Source organism: Oncorhynchus mykiss, chromosome 4 (assembly GCF_057628025.1).
Source record: "Oncorhynchus mykiss isolate SJ-2025 chromosome 4, ASM5762802v1, whole genome shotgun sequence".
Lineage (NCBI taxonomy): Eukaryota > Metazoa > Chordata > Actinopteri > Salmoniformes > Salmonidae > Oncorhynchus > Oncorhynchus mykiss.
In genome coordinates, this window is record NC_143025.1 from 23,949,826 (window position 1) to 23,973,899 (window position 24,074).

The window sequence follows — 24,074 nt, forward strand, 5'->3', positions numbered from 1 at the left end:
AGGAACTTAAAACTTTCCACCTTCTCCACTGGTGTCCCATCAATGTGGATCTGGGGGTGCTGTTTCTGCTGTTTCCTGAAGTCCACGATCATATCTGTGACCAATGGTTCTCTTCAATTTCTTCCTTTAGATCTGTTTCCCATTTTTTCCTTATAGGTTCTGAACCATCAGGTAGAGTTTCAATCAACCCTTTATATAACTTGGTAATTAACTTATTTGGAGCAGCAGCTTCTTTCAGTATTTTGTCTATGCTAAATGCCTTAGGTTCATCCAGATTCTGTTGAAGTGATTGAATATGATTTCTGAGTTATAAGAACTTAAGAAATCGGCCTTGGATAATTCATATCTTACTTGTAATTGATTGAATGACAGTAAAGATCCATGTTGAAAAATCATGATGACACGGAGGGAGGAATCTATGGAGAGAAAAATAAGAATGACAGTACTGTACCATACAGTGCAAAAGCGGTAACCTGTAAGTTAGTCAAGTATTTCAGAAAATAGAACGTGTTTAAATCCACCTACACAGATATTACTACATATAATCTCACCTCCCGTCTGCAGCAAAGCTGGTGGACCTGCTGTGGGGAAGGCTTCTTTTGGTGGATGGGAGATGAGAAGATGGAGTCTCAATCATGGAGGCACTCAGAGTACTTGAGACCTGTAGCAGATAAAAGATAAAACAAGACCAAACACCAGACCAAACACAGAAATCCCAAAACATAGAAAAACGAACATAGACAACCCCCCCAACTCACGCCCCGACCATACTAAAACAAAGACATAACAAAAGAACTAAGGTCAGAACGTGACAGTACACCCCCCCCCCTCCCCCCCCCCCCCAAAGGTGCGGAGTCCGGTCGTAAAACCTGAACCTATAGGGGAGGGTCTGGGTGGGTGTCTGTCCGCGGTGGCGGCTCTGGCGCGGGACGTGGACCCCACTCCACCATAGTCTTTCTCTGCCTCTTTAACCGCCTCCGTGGCCTCTTCAGAGCGGTGACCCTCGCCGCCGACCTCGGACTGGGGACCCAAGCCACGGGTCCCGAATGGACGGGAGATTCCGGCAGCACCTGATGGGCGGGAGATTCCGGCAGCACCAGACAGGCTCTGGCAGCTCCTGGCTGACGGGCGGCTCTGGCAGCTCCTGGCTGACGGGCGGCTCTGGCAGCTAAGGACAGACGGGCGGCTCTGGCAGCTCAGGACAGACGGGCGGCTCCGGCAGCTCAGGACAGACGGGCGGCTCCGGCAGCTCAGGACAGACGGGCGGCTCCGGCAGCTCAGGACAGACGGGAGACTCCGGCAGCTCAGGACAGACGGGAGACTCTGGCAGCTCAGGACAGACGGGAGACAATGGCAGCTCAGGACAGACGGGAGACTCTGGCAGCTCAGGACAGACGGGAGACTCCGGCAGCTCAGGACAGACGGGAGACTCCGGCAGCTCAGGACAGACGGGAGACTCTGGCAGCTCAGGATAGACGGCAGACGGCAGCTCAGGACAGACGGGAGACTCTGGCAGCTCAGGACAGACGGGAGACTCTGGAAGCTCAGGACAGACGGGAGACTCTGGCAGCGCTGGGCAGGAGGAAGACTCTGGCAGCACTGGACAGGCGGGAGCACCTGTAGGGAGGAGAGGGAGAGACAGCCTGGTGCGGGGGGCTGCCACCGGAGGGCTGGTGCGTTGGAGGTGGTACCGGATAGACTGGACCGTGAAGGCACACTGGAGGTCTCGAGCACCGAGCCTGCCCAACCCTACCTGGCTGAATGCTCCCCTTAGCCAGGCTAGTGCGGCGAGGTGGAATAGCCCGCACTGGGCTGTGCTGGCGAACCGGGGACACCATGCGTAGGGCTGGTGCCATGTACCCCGGCCCGAGGAGACGCACTGGAGACCAGATACGAGGCGCTACTATGTACCGCACCGGGCTATGCCTGCGCACCGGGGACACCGTGCGCCTCACAGCATAACACGGTGCTTGCCCGGTCCCCATCTCTCCACGGTAAGCACGGGGAGTTGGCTCAGGTCTCCTATCTGACTTAGCCACACTCCCCGTGTGCCTCCCCCAAGACATTTTTGGGGCTGCCTCTCGGGCTTCCAACCGTGCTGCCGTGCTGCCTCCTCATACCATCGCCTCTCGGCTTTCGCTGCCTCCAGCTCTGCCTTGGGGCGGCGATACTCTCCCGGCTGTACCCAGGGTCCCTTACCATCCAGGATCTCCTCCCATGTCCAGTAGTCTGGAGATCGCTGCTGATGCCCGTTACCACGCTGCTTGGTCCTTTGATGGTGGGTGATTCTGTAACGTTCGTTGTTGGGAAAAAGAGAGGAGGACCAAGGTGCAGCGTGGTAAGTGTTCATCTTGTTTTAATAAGAAATACTGAACACTGAACAAAACAATAAAACAACAAAACGAACAGTCCTAAACGATGAAACAAAACACAGAACAGAAAATAATCACCCACAACTCAAAAGTGAAACCAGGCTACCTAAGTATGGTTCTCAATCAGGGACAACGATTGACAGCTGCCTCTGATTGAGAACCATACCAGGCCAAACACAGAAATCCCAAAACATAGAAAGGGGAACATAGACAACCCAGCCAACTCACGCCCTGACCATACTAAAACAAAGACATAACAAAAGAACTAAGGTCAGAACGTGACACAATCAGCTGAAGTCAGTCATTATAAGAGTAGTAGAGGGACTAGGCAACATGTAACGACACACAGAGGCCTAATTTCTTCTGCTATATATATTTTATATTCAAGAGTTTATCCCTTCATATAAAGACTATAAAAAAAGGTTAAACCAACGAGATAACAAGGTTAAACCAAAGAGATTAGAAGCTTAAACAATTAGATAAAAAGGTTCAACCAATTAGATAAAAAGGTTCAACCAAAAGGTACTTCAATTAAACATGAATATTGTCACCCTTACTTAAGAAATTAGCTATTTGCTTCTACATAAACAACTGCGAGCAGGCTTTAAACACGAATTGATAATGCATTCAATGCAAGGCTACTTCAATAGGTAACTATTTGTTAATCATGGTTTGACACTTAATTACCAAGGTTAATTGTAGACCCAGGATGTCTTCTGTAAAATGCTTCTGTTTTAAAACGCTGTATTCCATAAGATGCCGCACTGATATCACGGCTTAATTCCAATCTTTACTTTAATGACATTACAGCTTTGACATTTACATCTAAGGACTGGATGTTCTTTAAATTAACAATCAAACAGAAACATGAGGAGCCAGTGAAAGGCCTTCCAGTTGTTCTCAATACACTCCCAGGGGCTTGGGATTTATTGAGCTTGATCACAGCAGTACCCTATCTAAGACATGCAAATCCTTCAATCATGATACATTTACAATGTTTGTGGTAAACAAGGGCAAACTATTATACTGACAATGCATATAAAGAGGCTTAAAGAGAGAGAGTGAAATAAGTGCTGGTGGAAGAAACATATATATTGTATTGTGAAATGCATTGTTTTACAGGGTCAGCCATAGTAGTGTGGCGCACCTTGGGGAAATCAGGGTTAAGTGCCTTACTCAAGGGCACATCAACAGATGTTTTTACCTTGTCTGTTTGGGTATTCAAACCAGCAATCATTCTGTCCCAATGCTCTGACCACGAAGCTACCTGCTGCCATGGCAATACTAAGGAATATTCTAGATGTAGCCTAGCCCAACAAACACAGTCAGACAAACTGTTTTTCAGGCAGCAAGAAAAACACCAACCACAAATGGGATCTGTGGCTCTGTTTCCTTCTTGAACATGTAGTGCCCTAGATGGAGGTGGCTGAGTCGCTGCCTGACTTCAGACAGCTGTGCGGTGGTTGTAGGGAGAGGGAGCATGGGTCTGGGAGGCCAAATTGGACTGCTCATATCCACTGGATGGACCATTCACAGGCAGCTTCTTCCCATTCAGCATCTGTCCAGGGCTCCCCGCAGCCCCTTGGTCTGGTCTTTGTCTGGCTGGGGACTGTTTGGCTGGGGAGGGACTACAGCAGTCTTTGTCTGGCTGGGGACTGTTTGGCTGGAGAGGGACTACAGCAGTCTTTGTCTGGCTGGGGACTGTTTGGCTGGGGAGGGACTACAGCAATTTTTGTCTGGCTGGGGACTGTTTGGCTGGGGAGGGACTACATTAGTCTTTGTCTGGCTGGGGACTGTTTGGCTGGGGAGGGACTACAGCAGTCTTTGTCTGGTTGGGGACTGTTTGGCTGGGGAGGGATTACAGCAGTCTTTGTCTGGTTGGGGGAGGTTTGGCTGGGGAGGGACTACAGCAAGGCTGCAGAGAGAGGAACAACTAAGCTACTTTCTGATATTTCAATGTTGTTGATTTTTTCATTTTGAATAAACATAGGAGCTCATGTTGATTCAAAGCACAAGCCACATATCTAAGCAGTTATATGGACGTCTGTGTTGGTTTATCAGGAAATAACTAAGCTGGCTATGAACAAAATAGCTCCACCACAAATATGTGATTTCCTTCATTAAAACCATGCAGCGTAAAATGTTACACTTCTGTACTTGGATATCACCTTTGTTGCTAAATGACTTCAATAATTCTAGTGGTCACTGACATAATTCTGAGAAGCAATATCTTAGTTCCTGCGGGCGATGCCCAGAAAAAATAAGTTTAAAAAAAATGTGAATTGCATTTGATGGCCAGCGTCAGACTAATATGATAATAGCATTACATGGGTTGTAGAATAAAGATAATTTAAATGCTAATTGGGACATCCTGGCATATAAACTCATTTTTAGGAAATTGAATAAATAAATCCTAATTGAGATTGCCATTTGCAGCGGACCGATTTAATGAAATTAAACTAAGTAGTTTTTCCCATATTCTTTTCCCCTCTTCCTCTTTTTTTGCAGTGAACACAAAGGGGCCATTTTGCACCATGAGTTGTGCTTGTCTGATGTGATTAGTGTGCCTGGTGGTATTGGTAACGGGTGATAAAGCAGGGTGTCCTTGAAACAACAAAGCCTGAACCACAAGTAGCTTATTAAACGAGAAACGAGACCCGTTCAAACGTATGCAAATCATGTCGAGAAAACCCATTAAAAAAAGACCACGTCAAGTCCACACCATGAGACTTTACAAAGAGGGACATGCACACAAACACAGACAAAATAGGAGTGACAACAGTGGAAATGGACAACACAGCTGTCTGAGAGACTATAAATAAGAGAGGGAGAAGATAATGACTAAATTCTCCATCACAGGTCAGGACATTTTGAAAGGGTTGCTATAAAAGTTGAAAAGAGGAGCCTCGGTGCTTTCCTCAACCTGTCATGGTAATGAGAATCCTGAGTATCCATTGTAAGAAGAAAGGCTAAAGGCAGCAGCAGTGATTCTTCTCCCTATAACTTTCTCTGATCCACATCTCCTTGGGGGTCACGTGGAAACTTACCATTTTGTCAATAATTCCCTTTAAAATAAATGGCTCTGGTAACAACACCTGGAGAATGGGCCTACATTTCACAACACTGATGATAAAGAATACTTTTTTGAAAGGACTGTGAGGTTTGGAACAATAACAAATACTTTTTTGAAAGGACTGTGAGGTTTGGAACAATAACAAATACTTTTTTGAAAGGACTGTGAGGTTTGGAACAATAACAAATACTTTTTTGAAAGGACTGTGAGGTTTGGAACAATAACAAATACTTTTTTGGACTGACTGCAGGGGCTTCGAAATTCTCAGGGAAAATGGATGACTACCCTGTTCTCACTGTCCTGCGTTCTGTCTGTCACATAGGCCTACCCTTTAAAGCATTGCCATCAGAGAGCGGATTACACTGGCAAAATTGATAGAACCCGTTATAAAACATAAATCCTGAAAGGAGCTAAACATTTTCGGTTTGATAAGTAAATGGACATGTTATGCAAGTTGCCCTTCAAATCCAAAGGACACGGTGAGAAGCCACGTGAGAACAGGGGATATGAACTCTGATTGACTGCCTGTTCCTCTAAACAAAGCACATAAAGACACCAGGAACCAGACCTGGATATCAATTCCACTGATCTGCTTCTATATAATTACATTCACAAGGAGAGGATACCGTTAAATGTGCTGCTAAACTTCTGGGATGTCAGTAGCCATGGCAACAAAAGAGGTATATGATGGAATGCGACTGGACTGATAGACAATGCCATTCTGTCGAAGTCCAGAAATAATTCTTCAATGTCTAACTACGGTGGTCACTGGGCTCTTATCTGTGGCAGGATCAACCTCTGCCTCATTTTGAACAGAAAGGAAATCAATGTAATTAATGTCAGTGCATTTTAACTATTGAGGGTACCAATGTTGGTATGCTAGCATTATACCGGCCTGTTTTTGTATTTTTCAACTCCGAATATGATCAAGGAGGAAAAACTGTGATAGGAATGATAACAAGTAAATCAATTTAAATATTATGTCTTGAGTGTCTCTGGAGAACAAACTGGACGAGTTCTGTTTGAAACTATCCTGTTAAGGGGACCTGAAGTACTGTAATATCCTACGTTTCGCGGAGGTCTGGCTTGGCCTGGCTTAACAAGGACATGGATAATATACAGTGCACTTGGAAAGTATTCAGACCCCTTGACTTTTTCCACATTTTGTTACGTTACAGCCTTATTCTGAAATTGATTAAACATTTTTTTCCCTCATCAATCTACACACAATACCCCAAAATGAAAAGTGAAAAGATATTTTTGCAAATGTACTAAAAATAGGGACAACCATCTCTGCAGTACTTCACCAATCAGGCCTTTATGGTAGAGTGGCCAGAAAGAAGTCACTCTTCAGTTAACGGCACATGACATCCCGCTTGGAGTTTGCCAAAAGGCACCTAAAGGACTCTCAGACCATGAGAAACAAGATTCTGTGGTCTGATGAAACCAAGATTGAACTCTTTGGCCTGAATGCCAAGGGTCACATCTGGAGGAAACCTGGCACCATCCTTACGGTGAAGCGGGATAGCAGCATGATGTGGGGATGTTTCTCAGCGGCAAGGACTGGGAGACTAATCAGGATTGAGGCAAAGATGAACGGAGAAAAGTATAGAGAGATATTTGATGAAAACCTGCTCCAGAGCGCCCAGAACCCCAGACTGGAAAAAAGGTTAATCTTCCAACAGGATAACGAGCCCGGTGTATGAACATTACTATCTCTTCGACATTTGCAACATTGTTTCAATATTCAAATTCGATCTCCATCTGTCCCATAGTAGTGAAGGAGAGAGAGAGAGGCAGGCAGTGTTTCTCAGCCAGTCGAAATCATTAATCAGCTGGCATAATTTTTATGGATATACAAAAAGAAATGTAAATTGAAAGAAGGTAAAACTAAACAAAGTGTAGCTAGTTTGCTGCTTTTCCAGCTTCAGTTTGATGTTATTGTGTTAGCTGTGTTGTTGGCTAGCTCCTCTGAACAACAGTGTCCTAACAAGAGAGCACATTTTCTATGCCATGCGAAATCGTGCCTCCTAAGCTCATTGTTATGGATGTATCCAAATAAATGTCACTAGAAAACAGCTTAAACAAACGCTGTTACTGCTGTTATTCTCTCTGCACTGTTTGACGTGACTGTAAGTTAGCTGTAGTTGGCTAGCTAGCAAGCAAGGGATAAGAATGTTGCCAGCCAGTATGGCAATGGAACATTTAGAACGAATGACTGGGACGCGCCCATAGATACAGATCAAAAAGACTAAACAACTGGTCACGTCTCTGGCAACCGAACCAATAGATCAAACGACTGGCCGGCTTGGGTAGCAACCCTAGATTTGTTTCAGGACTATATCTTGTGGAAGGATGAAATAGTATGAATAAATTAATCAAAATAATGAAAATATGTCTTTCATTTTTTGGGATATGTTGGTAACCCGTTGTATAAAAGTGATAATACCCTCGAAGGCGGTGTTTGGAGGACTTCGTCTCGGGCCTAACAACACCGGTGCCAATATGTCCTCCAAACACCGGCTTCTCGGGCATTGTCTCTTAAATACAGGCTGCAAACATAAACTGACTATACAAAATATATGTAATGTGCTCCCACCATTAAGTAACCCTATAGTGAAACGGGAGCATCAATTCAAAAGAACTCAAGCAAAGATATTGGGAAATATTGTATAAGACACGCTATAAAACCTAAGACATTTGGATCACTGTCTGGGCTGTCTAGGTGTCATTCAAATGTCTCACAGCTGAACAAAATTATTTTTGAATAAGGAACACTAGTTGTGATGAGGACAGAGAGGAGAGGACACACACAACGGAGGCAGGTTGAGGCTGGCTATCTATCCCATCACATTCCTTAAGGACGGATGTGCTTGCAAACTCCACTTTGGGAGAGATTCCCTGAGGGGACAATAGAAAACAAAAGCCTTTAACAAGGTGATGAAAACCGAACCAGAAAGGTGACTTCAGATAACACACTGCTTGAAATATAAATGTGCAAACACACAATCTTAATGCTTTTCTATGTATAGCTATGCTCATTAACATTGGTGACCTGTCATTCAGGGCAGGTGGGGCAGAGAATCCACATTTTTAGCAAAAAAATAAAAGGTTTTTGTTTCTTGGGCTTCCCTGTTTTGCATGTTATTTTGGCATTAATACGTGTCACATATCAGTTTGGAAACATGTAAACATGTAAAAAAATATATGTTATTGAGTTAATAAAGCTGCATACAAACGTGGCCTCTTTTTTGTTTTCGTGAGTAAGGCAGCTCCAAAATGCAGGCGTGTTGTGGTGGGGCAAGGCAGCAGAAAGTATGAAGCGTTGTGATTGGCTCAGTGTTGCGTCACTCATGGGGACACTACATCACCGCCAAGTCTAAGGGTAGAGCTCTAAAATTCTATCCCCTTAGGTGCTGCCATAGAGTTACATTAGAAGTGCCCATCCAAGATGGCTCAATGTCATAGATAAAACATTTATTTAATTTGACTAGGAAAGTCAATTAAGAACAATTTCTTATTTTCAATGATGGCCTAGGAACATGAGTTAACTGCCTTGTTGGAACAGTGAGTTAACTGCCTTGTTCAGGGGAAGAATAACAGATTTTTACCTTGTCAGCTCAGTGATTTGAACTTCCAACCTCTTGGCTAGTAGTCCAATGCTCTAACCAACTGCCACCCCAAAATGTTGTCAAATCACGATATATCTATAGTAGATATAACGTCAAATCTTAGCTAGCAGTCATCATCATGAATCAAGTTTATAATCTACAGGCAAATCCTTTTTATATACATTTTTTATTTAACCAGGCAAGTCAGTTAAGAACAAATTCTTATCTACAATGAAGGCCAAATATAAGATTAAGGATCTCTTTTCCAGGTTTAAAATGAGAAACATTCAACATTGGCCATGTTGTCAATGAAGCATAATTTGTGCCGTGCTCAAAACAACTGTTAACTCGGAACTGCAAAATCGGACTTTAGTGAGTTCAAGACAACTGGGAACTCGGGAAAAACAGGCTATGACTGGGAAAATACGTTTTAAACTTTCATCCAACTTGTATTTGTAAATCAGGAACTCGGGCCTCTTTCTAGAGCTACGACCTGAAGATTACTGACATCATCATGATTCAAACTTTTTTGGGGAATTCCCAGTTGTCTTGAAAGCACCATAAATCCAGAGAATGCCAGACTTTATTGACAAAGTTAGATGCCAAAATTTGCCCACAATGGCCCGCCAATCCACCTTTCTGTTCAAGTGAGCACAGCACAACAAGGTGAGTCCAAACATGTCTTGTATGCTGCGGCATAAATTATGTAATATGCCAGGGCGATATGTATACTGTAGCTAAGAAAGTAATACTAAGTGTAAATTGTGTAGTAAGCTGTTAGTAGCCCATGTGCCTCACCATTATATTTTATTTCAATTTTCTATTTTCACCTCTTAATTTCACCTACTGTTCTGACTTGATGGTGCACATGTAGCATATAACCTGTTTTTGAGAAATGTAATCATTGAATATTGTAAGAGCTTTCATTGTCTGATTATATGCTCCATTTATTTATCCTACTGTTCTGACTTGGTGTACGGGGAGAACACTGTAAGAACGGCCCATGTTCTGATTTCGGTCGCTGTACATTCCGAAAGTGCTGAACAAATAGTTATATTGACTACATCTGTCCTAGCTCGCTCATTAATGTCTTAATCAAAATTACTGATTGCCTCTTATGGGCTTGTGTCACGCCCTGACCTTAGATCTTTTTATGTCTCTATTTTGGTTTGGTCAGGGTGTGATTTGGGTGGGCATTCTATGTTCAAGTTTCTATGTTTTCTATTTCTTTGTGTTTGGCCAGATATGGTTCTCAATCAGGGACAGCTGTCTATCGTTGTCTCTGATTGGGAACCATACTTAGGTAGCTTTTTTCCCCCCCCCTCCTTCTATGTGGGATCTTGTTCTTTTGTTTGTCTGCAGGTAGTTTGCACAACGAAGCTGTTCGGTTGTTGTATTCTTTATTGTTTTGTTTTGTCTAAAGTTTCACTTCTTTAATTAATATTATGTGGAACTCAAAGAATGCTTCGCCTTGGTCTCATCCTTCTGACGACATCCGTTACAGCTTGTTGTCCCCTTATGCCATAGTTTGTACACATACATGCACCCCACATTTTTTTTTGTTGGCCCCACCAAGATTTACATGCTAAAATCACCACTGCTCATTAACAACAGAGAAAAGCCAAGAGAGGATCCTAAACAGGTTACTTTTAGAAATGATGAAATCCATGTCCCTATTATGATTAAAAACCATGAACTGCTGGACATTTACAAGTTATCTGGAAAGTCATACCTGGAGGCACAAGGGGACCGATCTCGATATTGGAATTTACACATGACTTTCCTATGCACTTCTCAGTAGTTGGTATTCAGACTTACCTTATGAAGGTATGTAATAACGGGCTTTGCAGGCTTGGTTCCCTTGCGCTCGCTGAATAAATGTAATTCAACCGCTGAACACCCTCTCACTGGCTGGCCAACAGATTTTCTTGTGGAGTTTTTATTCAATAGGGGTTTCAGTACATTTATCTTTAATTACGGTGTACCTTTAATAAGAATTTTGTCGACAGACTAGAATACATCGAGAGAACGGTTTTGAAAATAGGGATCAATGAATGAAAGCCATCTAAACATATGTATATTTGTCTCTGTTTCAACACCAAGTGGTAGATTACAAAATATTCAGATTTTGTAGATTATTACGCACATTTTAGGTTTAGGAAAGTATGTATGAATCCTAAAAGAACTGTTTTGGATAGCCTTTAGTGACACATTAGGTTTTTTAACCAACAGTAATGTTGGAAGACTAGTGTACATAGAATCTTAATAGGAAGAATAGTGTAAAATAGTAAGCTGTACCCTCCTCTATCGCCTGCACTAACCATGGAACTGTGTGATGACACAGGAAAGTATTGCGCCATGTGTCGGGTTCAAATTTTTACGTTTTGGTCTGCTCTCTGCTCCATAACGATTTAATTAGTCTACATGTCTTTTTTTTACATTATCAATTATTACTAATGTTCCCCAGCAACAACCACATGGCAGTAATGGCATTTGCAGAGGAAGCAAGTGAAGGTTGACAAAACTATGTAATTAATAGAATGATAGTGTAGGCCATACCAACTGAAGGGAACTAACAGTAAATTGGCAGTTGAGTATGTGTTGTTATTAGGCCTACTGAAGGTCGATACTGATAGTGGCTAATATTTAACATGATAGAAATAGGAAACAGATAAAGTCGGGGTAGTCTATAATTAATACATTCATGACTGCTCTTCCCTGCATGTTTAAAGGCTGTACAATTAAGTACAATTCAAATTCGGCATATTGGCACAGAATTTAATAACATTTACTGTGGGAAAGTTGATATACTTCAGTTTGCTGCCATATGACTGGTTTCACATTTGTCAGCGATTATAAGGTAAAATAGATCTAAAATATTTTCAATTCCCTTATCCAAACAGATTACTAATTTACCTAGCTCTTATCAATCACTCTTATCAAGTTGTAAATTCCAGTGCATGGAGAATGCTGTTATTTCTATCAGAAACAAATTAAGTAAGGCCTCCCGGGTGGCGCAGTGGTTAAGGGCGCTGTACTGCAGCGTCCCTGGGTTCGCGCCCAGGCTCTGTCGTAACCGGCCGCGACTGGGAGGTCCGTGGGGCGACGCACAATTGGCCTAGCGTCGCCCGTGTTAGGGAGGGCTTGGTCGGTAGGGGTGTCCTTGTCTCAACTCAGCCCGACTCCTGTGGCGGGCTGGGCGCAGTGTGCGCTGGCCAGGTGCACAGTGTCTCCGGCGCATTGGTGCGGCTGGCTTCTGGGTTGGATGCGTGCTGTGTTAAGAAGCAGTGCGGCTTGGTTGGGTTGTGTATCGGAGGATGCATGACTTTCAACCTTCGTCTCTTCCGAGCCCGTACGGGAGTTGTAGCGATGAGACAAGATAGTAGCTACTACAACAATTGGATACCACGAAATTGGGGAGAAAAAGGGGTTAAAATTATTATTTTTTTTAAATAAATAAATTAAGTACTTTTAGGGCTGAATTTTTTTTTGGGCCCGCGCTACAGACAGCGATATCGGTCTGCTAATATAGGACTAGTAAAGTACATTACTTTGGGAAAAAATATTTAGTTAATTTATTTGATTAAAAACTCAATTAAATTCAGATTTTTCAGAGGATGCTTTAGTGCCCTCAGCACCCCTACTTCCCACGGCTATGTAATGTTCCATTTACAGCACTTAACTCAGGTCGGTGTCGGGGCCAAGCTGAACCAGTTCAAAAGACGTTGTGTCAGCTAAGGGAATAATAACACAGAGGCATACAATGCTTAATATTATGGAGTGATATCCCAGAACGGCTCAAAATGAGAAATGATGCAAAAGATACCACTACCTTCTAGGTCTGCAATGGGAACTGGGTCAGCAGCTCCTGTGAACATCTTCAGAGAGAGATAAAGAACATATGAAAGTCAATTTGAGGATGACAATGGGGTTGTTTCGTCTTCCTCTAAGCAACGTTGTGGGTCGGGGTGAAGAGCACGGTTTCTATCCTTCTTACACTCACAAAGACCATCTTCTCATGGAATTAAAGAGGAAATACAGGAGGCAGACAGAGAGTCTTCTTGAACTGCCCCATGATGCAGACACTGAGGCATATGTCCTCCTGATTGGGTAATACAACCTGGACAAGTAATCTGTAATCAAACAAAATCAACTGTAGATAGCTAACGTTACAAGGCTAATGTTAGCTACATAGCTATTCCATGCTTTGTGCAATACGTTGCATGGGAGGAGTTACGGAGCTTGCAAGCTTGTAGTTCTAAAAGCCAGAAAGAAGTTACCTCTGGTCCATTCAGCCATCCCTATGGGAAAAATGAATGGGGAAAGAATAGGAGACCTTTTACGTCTTCGGAGACCTTTTACATAATAGCAGTCAGATCACATGACCTTTATGAATTATTTAATTTATGTGTTTTTTAGTATTGCATAAACTCTTCAAAATTCACAAAAAGTGATGTTAGCGGATGAAGATTATCTCATAGAACAAAATGTACAAGATCTCCTAAGCCTGTGTTTACCACAGACCTTCTTTTCAGCGTTTATCCAAAACCCCACCAGAAACGCCATTCATTTTCTTCATAGGCTTTGCTCAACGAACCATGGCGGAATTAGTGCCTACAAAAAGACAACTATGTATTAGCTAGTTAGAGACAAGCCAGAAGAGAACTGCGGTACTGCAGACATTGTTTCCAGAAAACAGGATCCCCCGTTATAGTGAATGGGGAAATCTTCATGGTCAGCATTTGTGGATATAAAAAAAATAATGAACGCAATCATGGTACCAATAGTTCACAAGATATTCTTCCTTGAACCGATTACTTTAATATCTCACACTGACAAAGTTAAAAGGCTAATTTAGTTGCTAAAGGAAGCCTGCAGTACCTTATTCAGCCTTCAATTTGGTAGACTCAATGAGAGGGGGCAGCACTGAGCTAGCCTGCAAAGTCACTTCCTAGAGTATTTCAAACTGCGCATAGGATGTCTTCAAAAACTCCTCCATGTAGCAAGATGGTGACATGCTGAAATGACACGTCCTGATCTTCAAATGTGTCACTGAGCATTCTCATAGGAAAAAATGGGGTGACGTCATCAATGGCTTTGTCCCCCAATTTTTTTTTTACAGTCCATGAAACATTCCCAATGGGCTGGCAAGCTAGCTATTTTGCTTGGGAGTTTACTTTTGTTCACAGTGGGAGTAGTTGGCTGCATACGTATTAGGCTTTACTAGTGTGCGTAATAGTGTATATTGATGATTGGAAGATAGATAGCAAACTAATGTTTGCTAGCTAATGTTAACTAGGTAGCTGAGTGTCAAATATTATTGCGTGGGTTATTATTGGCATTATGGATGAAGTAAAATCTTATTGAGAATAAATAACATATCAGGTTGTACTTATATAGTATGCTTACTTATTTTCTTGTGTTCTTATTTTTATTTCTCTTGAGTTTTCATTTTACCTTGTGTTATTTGTAGTATTACATTGTTATTGATGACTGCATTGTTGGGTTTAGAGCTAACAAGAAAGGCACTTCACTGTACTTGTGCATGTGACATTAAAACGTGAAACTTAAAACTACCTACAGTTTGGATTTCCATTTGCACCGTGCATTTCAGGGCTTTCTGAGACATTTTGGAGGAGGAAAGATTTTTTGTTGAGGTGTCAACCCACCCATTTTCAAACATCGTTGTCATATCTGCCAAACACTAACAGGAAGCAGTGATCTTGGTGGTCATGTGACTCTTGAGGGAAAAGAACTGGAATTCAATCAAATCTGCATTCTATAGACTGTGCTCAGTGGATGCAACAAAAGTATAAAACCATTTATTGGGCAGATTGAGAATCAATAGAATTTTCCTGATGTCCTGACAAACAATAGACCCAGGCCTGCAAAGCGATAAAATAAGAGGATTTTATATCTCATCACGCATGTATATTATTTTTGTAACACTTGGACAGAAGTATTCAGAGTTATTTTGAAAAGGAAACCTCCATTCCTTGACCCCACTTTAGTCTTACATTTATGATCACCCTTTGATGATTAGTTATACGGGCAGCAGGGTAGCCTAGTGGTTAGAGCGTTGGACTAGTAACTGGAAGGTTGCAAGTTCAAACCCCCGAGCTGACAAGGTACAAATCTGTTGTTCTGCCCCTGAACAGGCAGTTAACCCACAATGACTAGGCCGTCATCGAAAATAAGAATTTGTTCTTAACTGACTTGCCTAGTTAAATAAAGGAAAAATAAAATACACACCTGGTTTTGTGCCTTTTTTTATACAGGACTTACCAAAGCAGGGCTTCGAACAAACATATTGTTTGATGTGCAATTAACCATCTTCTTAGATGAACAAGAGCCTCTGGGATTTGGTAAGAGGCTAACGATATCATTACAAATGTAAGGAAGGCTAATATTAAATAGAATTGTTTTGACTATTGAAGAGAAAATGTATTAACAATTATGCATGCATAGCTGTTTACAAATACTTAGAAATGAATGTGCCCAGTCTAGTGGAGCAAGCAACAGAGAATAATGGCTCTAGAATCTAGATAAAGCTTAAAATGATAGCAGCACAGTGGGGAGCATGCTCTTTGAATAGAATTAAGCATTTTCCTGTGTATGTCTATGTGTGTGTGTGTGTGTGTGTGTGTGTGTGTGTGTGTGTGTGTGTGTGTGTGTGTGTGCGTGCGTGCGTGCGTGCGTGCGTGCGTGCGTGCGTGCGTGCGTGCGTGCGTGCGTGCGTGCGTGCGTGCGTGAGTGCGTGCGTGCGTGCGTGCGTGCGTGTGAAAGAGAGAACGATGTGCTAACACGCTACATTTTTGGCCAGGGCAAAGTCTGACAGTAAAAGCATCAAAAAACAAATGTCTTTCATCATTCTCATTCAGCCTCTCCATCTTCTCGTCAACCATGTAAAAGTAATTTGTTTATGCTGTTATGCTGAGTGATTGCCTCACTTCTTCCAAATGACTGGTCTGAAAAAATACATGTTGTTCTTCATGCTTCACTTGACCAATATATCATTATCTCTCGCTCTCCTACTTATGCCTTTGAATTGAGCAAATCCCATGGATGGTGTTTTACAAAATACAGTGAAAAAGCACTCAGTGCTCTGAACAGATAGGTTAAATAGATGTTTACATTGCAGTAAGAAAGGGAAGTGAATGGGTATCAGTGAATTTGACACATTAAATTCATACTTGAGATGATCACCATTTTCTATAGGGATTTAAAATGCATTCATTTAATTGTATTATCCATGAAATGACTTCAGTTTAAATCAAATTGAACCCAAGTTTGTTTCTTTTAATCACAAACAGCTGTGTAAACTAATACAATAAGACTGACTGAACATTAATTTGACAAACTTACAAATGTGTGTTATATTTTATAGTTTTTATCAACACAATACTTAGATACTGATAAGGTAGTGACTAAACAAAAATGGGTTACCCCTCCCATTCCAAATAATGTATGATAGAGAGAGGCAAGATAAACACACAATAAGTTACATACAAGAGAAAACACATGCACTTATTTACAATGACATAAATGCATTTGAATAAAAAGCAACACCTAAAAAGGAAAAAGCACATTATGGTAATATATAAGAATGACATATGAAGTCCTCAAATGGAGCATGAGCTGTATATGTGTCAGCTTGATCGTACCCATACATTTCATACAACGTCAGAGAAACTTGCTCTAATGAAGCCCCATGGGTAAATGTCCTTCAATTAACATGCTATCCAAACTTGATCCTTTGTGAAAAGGAGTCCTTTATCTCAGGCTGGTGCATCTAATTTTCATGAGGGCTGTGTGGATGTAGTATAGGCCTGTGAGTCCAGAGCCCCTATAGAGTAGTCAGACTGGACTGGTGTTTCCAGTATGTTGTGGCACTGCCTGGTGCCTAGTAGTCTAGGTTCTTCCTCTCTGCTCCTCTCTCACCCCCCAAGGTCTTCTCATTCCCAATTCCATTCCCCTGTCGACCCTGGGACAATACCTCTGTACTGAGGACACAAAAACACAAACATTAGTGAATATTATCAAGATAAACAAAAAGGATGTAAACTGACAAGTTATAGAAATGTGTCATTAAAAACATTACCTGTTGATGTGATTTGGGGTTTGTGGTTTGTTGTCATCAATGAAGTTGTTGTGCCTGTAGTAGTCGAGGAATGTGCGGGCAACATTTCTTCCCAGATTCATGTCTGAGGGGACCGTGTTAAGGTTATTTTCTATAACATGAACATATGGCGCTGTTGGCCTTTAGTTTAGTCAACACTAAGGCCATTTCTCCCCGGCTGGGAGGCCTTTACTGGAGTTACAAAGCCTCTAAATCCTGCCTCCGACACTCTACGAATAATTTAAAAAAAATAAAGCACTAGTTTCTCCCTCACAGAACGAATAGAACCATTTGCAGTAAATAACTAAGCAATAACCAGTAGAGAGATGTGGTACATAAATGACCAGTATACAACACACTGTGTTCCACACTAAGTGAGGGTAAATCAATTGCATTTCAGTCTGGTCAGCCAAAAACACGAAGGGGGAATCACATAGCGGCAATTACTTACCAACTAGGCTTTATTTAAATTAATAAGTCTAGCTGTCATCGCCAACCACATTATGGAGGACATCAATAACTTGAGACACTCCATCATACAACTGTGTGGCCATTCTGCGTGCAGTTGCCATGACGCTGGGCTTGATTAGACAGCAAACACAAATAATAACAAGATGATTTAGATTAAGGAAAAATGTAAAAACCAGTAAACAAACACTGTGGTCAATCTGGATGAATCAGCCGTACACACATAAACAATGTTATGCCAATACGGAAAACAATAAGAGAAACATTTCCTCATGTACAGTTATAATTCATAGGGCCAGAGCTCATGAAAACACTACAATAAATCCATAGACTATCAGAGATGAACACGGAGGTTCCCCAGTTCAGGTGCTTTGTTATTACGAATGTGTTCTTTACCAGACAGACAAATGATGAAATGTCACAGAGACATAATCGTTCACCTCTTGTTGTCATTTCCTTGTTGATGTTCAGATTTGACTTGTCTGTCACACCTCTGTGATTGAAACAAGTGCCCGTGAAAAAAGAAAGAAAGAAAGTGATTCAGTCGTTTGTCTTTTTTTCAATTTCTGTCAACGGTCAGAATTGACCCATTAAACATAAATCGTAGGCCCTATAGGTGCAATTCTATTACACAAAGCAGTTAACTCATAAAGAAAATCCATCCTTGGGCTGAATGGAGTGTCTGGGTGGAGGTCCATGCCTTTCTTGTAAGTGAATGCATGCGCACGCACACACACGCGCACGCAGACACACACACACACACACACACACACACACACACACACACACACACACACACACACACACACACACACACACACACACCATTTTAGGTTCCAAAAGGGTTCTTTGCAGAGGGATAGGGTTCTACCAAGAACCATTTTCATCCTAAGAACCGTTTATTGGAGGAAAGGGTTCTTTGGTGATTGTTTGGAAGGCAAGAAGGATTCTTTGGAAGGTAAGAACGGTTCGGCATAGAACTCTTCTGAATCTGAATAAGCTTTTTTATTGTCATTTTTCTTCTCACTTTTAGAAGGGAGTTTGAGTAATCTGATACGTTTAAAAGAAGTGTGAGAATGTTTTAAACTTGACCTATATTATAGGAATATTTGTGCATGTATCTGGTATTCCCTTAATCATTTTACATATACCCTACTAAGATAGTTGATATCTTCAGTGAAAGCATGAGCTGGCACACACCCAAAAAGTTAGTAGAGTTGCTGACTAACGGCGAGTAAACTGTAGGCTATAAAAGTGTTCAGAACCCTTGGCTTTCTTAACATTTTGTTTCACTGATTGGGATTAAAATGGATTCAATTGTCATATTTTGGTCAACAATCTACACAAAATATTGAGTAATGTCAAAGTGGAAGATTAAAATGTCTTGAAAAATATATAGCTGTTGCATAAGTATTCAACCACTTTGTTTAGGCAATCCTAAATTAGTTCAGGAGTAAAATGTGTCTTAATAAATCACATAAGAAGCTACATGGACTCATTGTGTGTGAAATAATAGGGGTTGACATGATTTTTGACACAATACCCAATAATGAAAAGCAAAAACTGAAATATCACATTTACATAAGTCTTTAGACCCTTTACTCAGTACTTTGTTGAAATACATTTGGCAGCGATTACAGCCTTGAGTCTTCTTGGATATGACGCTACAAGCTTGACACACCTATATTTGGGGAGTTTCACCCATTCTTCTCTGCAGATCCTCTCAAGCTCTGTCAGGTTGGATGGGGAGCGTTGCAATACAGCTATTTTCAGGTCTCTCCAAAATTGTTAAATCGGGTTCAAGTCCAGGCTCTGGCTGGGCAACTCAAGGACATTCAGAGACTTGTCCCAAAGCCACTCTTGCAGTTAATTCAGAAAGTATTCACTCTGACTTTTTCAAAATGTTAAGTTACAGCCTTATTGTAAAATGGATTTAATAATTTTTTCCCTAATCAATCTATAGACAATATCCCATAATGACAAAGCAAAAAGAGGTTTTTAGAAATTTTTGCAAACTTGTTAAAAATAAAAATCTGAAATATCACATTTACGTGAGTATTTCGACCACCTTTGGCAGCGATGACAGCATTGATTCTTCTCGGGTATGAGGCTAAAAGCTTGGCACACATGTATTTGGGGAGTTTCTCCCATTCTTCTCTGCAGATCCTCTCAAGCTCTGTAACGATGGATGGGGAGCTTCGCTCCACAGCTATTTTCAGGTCTCTCTCGTGGTTAGAGCATTGGGTCAGTAACTGAAAGGTTGCTAGATCGAATCCCCGAGCTGACAAGGTAAAAATCTGCAATTCTGCCCCTGAACAAGGCCGTTAACCCACTGTTCCTAGGCCGTCATTGTAACTAAGAATTTGTTCTTAACTGACTTGCCTAGTTAAATAAATGTTAAATAAAATACATTAAAACAATTCAGAAACTTGTCCTGAAGCCACATGCGTTGTCTTGGCTGTGTGTTTAGGAATGTTGTCCTGTTGCCACAGTGTGAGCGCTCTGGAGCAAGTTTTCATCAAGGATCTCTCTGCACTTTGCTTCGTTCATCATTTCCTCAACCCTGACTAGTCTCCATGATGCTGCCACCACAGGGATGGTGCCAGGTTTCCTCCAGACGTGAAGCTTGGCATTCAAGCCAAATAGTTCAATTTAGGTTTCATCAGACCAGAGAATCTTGTTTGTCATGGTCTGAGAGTAATTTAGGTGCCTTTTGGCAAACTCCAACTGAGCTGTCATGTGCTTTTTACTGAGGAGTGGCTTCTGTCTGGCCCCTTTACCATAAAGGCCTGATTGGTGGAGTGCTGCAGAGATGGTTGTCATTCTGGAAGGTTCTCCCATCTCAACAGAGGAACTCTGGAGCTCTGTCAGAGTGACCATCAGGTTCTTGGTCACCTCCCTGACCAAGGCCCTGGTGTTAATAATCAGAGTTGAGTGTAATTGTGTCCCTCATTGTGTAATTGTGTCACTCAAAACCACGTCCATCGTCATCATATTTTCCAGCATGCTCAATTGCAGGTTGATTTTCAGAAATGTTGTGTCAAAATCTGTGTTTTGCATGTGCATTGATTGGTTGATTCATCTTATGCAACGAAAATATAAATACAATTACATTTTTCTAAACTAATCCAATCGGTTGGTAGTTTTATTGCACCACTTTGCCTGGATTCCAAAATGACATTGTAAGCCAGAATAACGTGATTTGCAGGCCTAATGTGGTCTGTAAACTAGGAGTTTCAGACAGCTGTGGAGTTTCAGACCACTGTGTTAGGGTCCTCAAAGAAAGTCCTTTGGATAAACAGTGCCTTTGGAAAGTACTCAGACCCTTTGACTATTTCCACATTTTGTTACATTACAGCCTTATTCTGAAATGGATTAAATAAAAAAATACCCTCAGCAATCTACACAAAATACCCCACAATGATTAAGTGATTAAGTTAAATTTATAAAAAACAAATAGAAGAAATACCTTAAGTATTCAGACACCTTGCTATGACACTCAAAAATTGAGCTCAGGTGCATCCATCCTGATTCCATTGATCATCCTTGAGATGTTTCTACAACTTGATTGAAATCGAACTGAGGTAAATTCAATTTATTGGACATGATTTTGAAAGGCACACACCTGTCTATATAAGGTCCCACAGTTGATAGTTCATGTCAGAGCAAAAACCAAGCTATGAGGTCAAAGGAATTGTCCGTAGAGCTCCAAGACAGAATTGTGTCAAGGCACAGATTGGGGAAGGGTACCAAAAAATGTCAGCATTGAAGGTCTCCAAGAACACAGTGGACTCCATCATTCTTAAATGGAAGAAGTTTGGAACCACCAAGACTCTTCCAAGAGCTGGCCGCCCGGCCAAACTGAACAATCGAGGGGGAAGGGCCTTGGTCAGGGAGGTGACCAAGAACATGGATGGTCACTTTGACAGAGCTCCAGAGATCCTCTGTGGAGATTGGATAACCTTCCAGAAGGACAACCATCTCTGCAACACTACACCAATCAGGCCTTTATGGTAGAGTGCCCAGACGGAAGCCACTCCTCAGTAAAAAGCACATGACAGCCCGCTTGGAGTTTGCCAAAATCCACCTAAAGACTTTAAGACCATAAGAAACAAGATTCTCTGGTCTGATGAAACCAAGATTGAACTCTTTGGTCATGGAATGACAATCGTCACATCTGGAGGAAACCTGGAACCATCCCTACGATGAAGCATGGTGGTGGCAGCATCATGCTGTTGGGATGTTTTTCAGCGGCAGGGACTGGGAGACTAATCAAGATCAAGGCAAAGATGAAAGTAAGAAATTTAAAAGAGATACTTGACGAAAACCTGCTTGTCACGAATACCACTTAAGGTGGCTCCCCTTCCTGCTTGGGTGGCGCCGGTCTATTAGCTGCCACTGATCCCTTTTTCCTTTTCGTTTGTTTTTTTGTCTAATTGTTTTCACCTGTTCCTCGTTAGGGTTTTGGGATGGGTGTTATTTAAGTTTGTTTTGCCCGCTGGTGTTTGTGCGGGCTTGTTGATTGTTACGTTTGGTGATGTATCGTGTTTTGGTTTTTTCGCTGTCCAGTGTGCGTCTAGGTTTTGGGTTGGTTTAGCGCCAGTGTTTTGGGCATTCACCCATGTTTTGGACCTGTTACGATTTGAAGGACATTAAAGCGTTTTCCCGTTCATTTTGCTCTCTGCATCTGACTCCTCACTCATTTCACTCACCCGTCGTTACACTGCTCCAGAGCACTCAGGACCTCAGACTGGGACAAAGGTTCACCTTCCAAAAGGACAACGATCCAAAGCACACAGCCAATACAACGCAGGCGTGGCTTCGGGACAAGTCCTATGGGGACAAACTGAAGAACACTATATGTTTGGAAGATATGTTAGAAGAGCAACATATATTACTTCTAGCCCTCCACTGAAGTGATGGCTATAATTTTGAGGATTCTTTTGAAGACATGTAGCAGTACAAAATAGGCCTATCTACACTGAACAAAAATATAAATGCAACATGCAACAATTTTAAAGAGAGCTACAGTTCATATAAGGAAATCAGTCAATTGAAATAAATTAATTAGGCCCTAATCTATGGATTTCACATGAATGGGAATACAGATATGCATCTGTTGGTAACAGATACTGTACCTTAAAAGAAAGTAGGGGCGTGGATCAGAAAACCAGTCAGTATCTGTTGTGACCACCATTTGCCCATACCAGAACCGCCACCATTAGGCAGTCTGTTCACAACATGGACATCAGCAAACCGCACGCCCACACAACGCCATAAACGCTGTCTGTCAGTTGAAACTGGGATTCATCCGTGAAGAGAACACTTCTCCAGCGTGGTAGTGGCCATCGAAGGTGAGCATTTGCCCACTGAAGTCAGTTACAACGCCGAACTGCAGTCAGGTCAGGACCCTGGTGAGGACGACGAGCACACAAGTTCTCTAAAATGACATTGGAGGTGGCTTATGGGTAGAGAAATGAACATGAAATTCTCTGGCAACAGCTCTGGTGTACATTCCTGCAGTCAGCATGCCAATTGCACGCTCCCTCAAAATGTGAGACATCTGTAGCATTGTGTTGTGTGACAAAACTGCACATTTTAGAGGGGCACTTTATTGTCCGCAGCACAAGGTGCACCTGTGTAATGATCATGCTGTTTAATCAGCTCCTTGATATGCCACACCTGTCAGGCGGATAGATTATCTTGGTAAAGGAGAAATGCTCACTAACCCGGATGTAAACACATTTGTGCACAAAATGTGAGAGAAATAAGTTTGGATATTTTATTTCAGCTAATTAAACATGGGACCAACACTTAACATGTTAAGTATATATTATTGTTCACTATATACAGATCTATTTTAACCTGCTCTACAGGATGTTATCCTAAGAGGTCATGCTACACCAGCCACTGGGAGACCACCATCTGTCATGTATCCTTGACATCTTCATTTTGACCTCGGGAAGTTTTGTGTTACCCCTTGGTCAACAGAAACGGCGCCAGCGTAAACGCATACTCCGAACAACGACAGAAATGGCCCAGGATCCCGTGGAGTGCAGATGGCCTCTCAGCTTGTGATGTCACATCTCACATCTATCACAGGAAGTTGGTGATGGACGAACGTTTCGGAAGGAGAGGACTTCATCTGCACCACAGCCACACACGGGACACTCCAGCACCCTGATTGGCTGCTGGCCCGTTGTCAAAGGCAACCAGAGCGGTCGGGATGGGCTGCTAGCGGCAGGAAGTGGGTCTCTGCCAAAGCACAGCTTGAGGGCCGCCCACAGAGGAGGGCAGAAATTTCTAAAATATTAACTCTACACACCAGGCAGTAAGAAAAGGTGCTGCATAGTCAAGGGGTGTAGAAGTTTGGCATCCCTTCTTGCAACAGTGCATAAAGAAAAAAAATGCGGTTGACAACATGTAAGTCT

General features: G+C 42.1%; 1 protein-coding gene and 1 pseudogene across 1 annotated transcript in view; both read right to left on the minus strand.

Annotated features, from left to right (window-relative positions):
• Positions 1 to 547: 547 nt before the first annotated feature.
• On the minus strand, positions 548 to 13,068 carry LOC149983952 (spermatogenesis-associated protein 6-like; annotated as a pseudogene).
• A 3,266-nt stretch (positions 13,069 to 16,334) lies between these two features.
• LOC110522763 (cytosolic carboxypeptidase 6) overlaps positions 16,335 to 24,074 on the minus strand; it is a 472,883-nt gene continuing 465,143 nt past the window's right edge. Inside the window, exons 12-13 of the mRNA XM_036969475.2 lie at positions 17,158 to 17,260; positions 16,335 to 17,059 (exon numbers count right to left, since the gene is read on the minus strand). Coding sequence (XP_036825370.1) covers positions 16,960 to 17,059; positions 17,158 to 17,260 — 203 coding nt within the window. The 3' untranslated portion in view covers positions 16,335 to 16,959. The remainder of the gene's footprint in view (positions 17,060 to 17,157; positions 17,261 to 24,074) is intronic.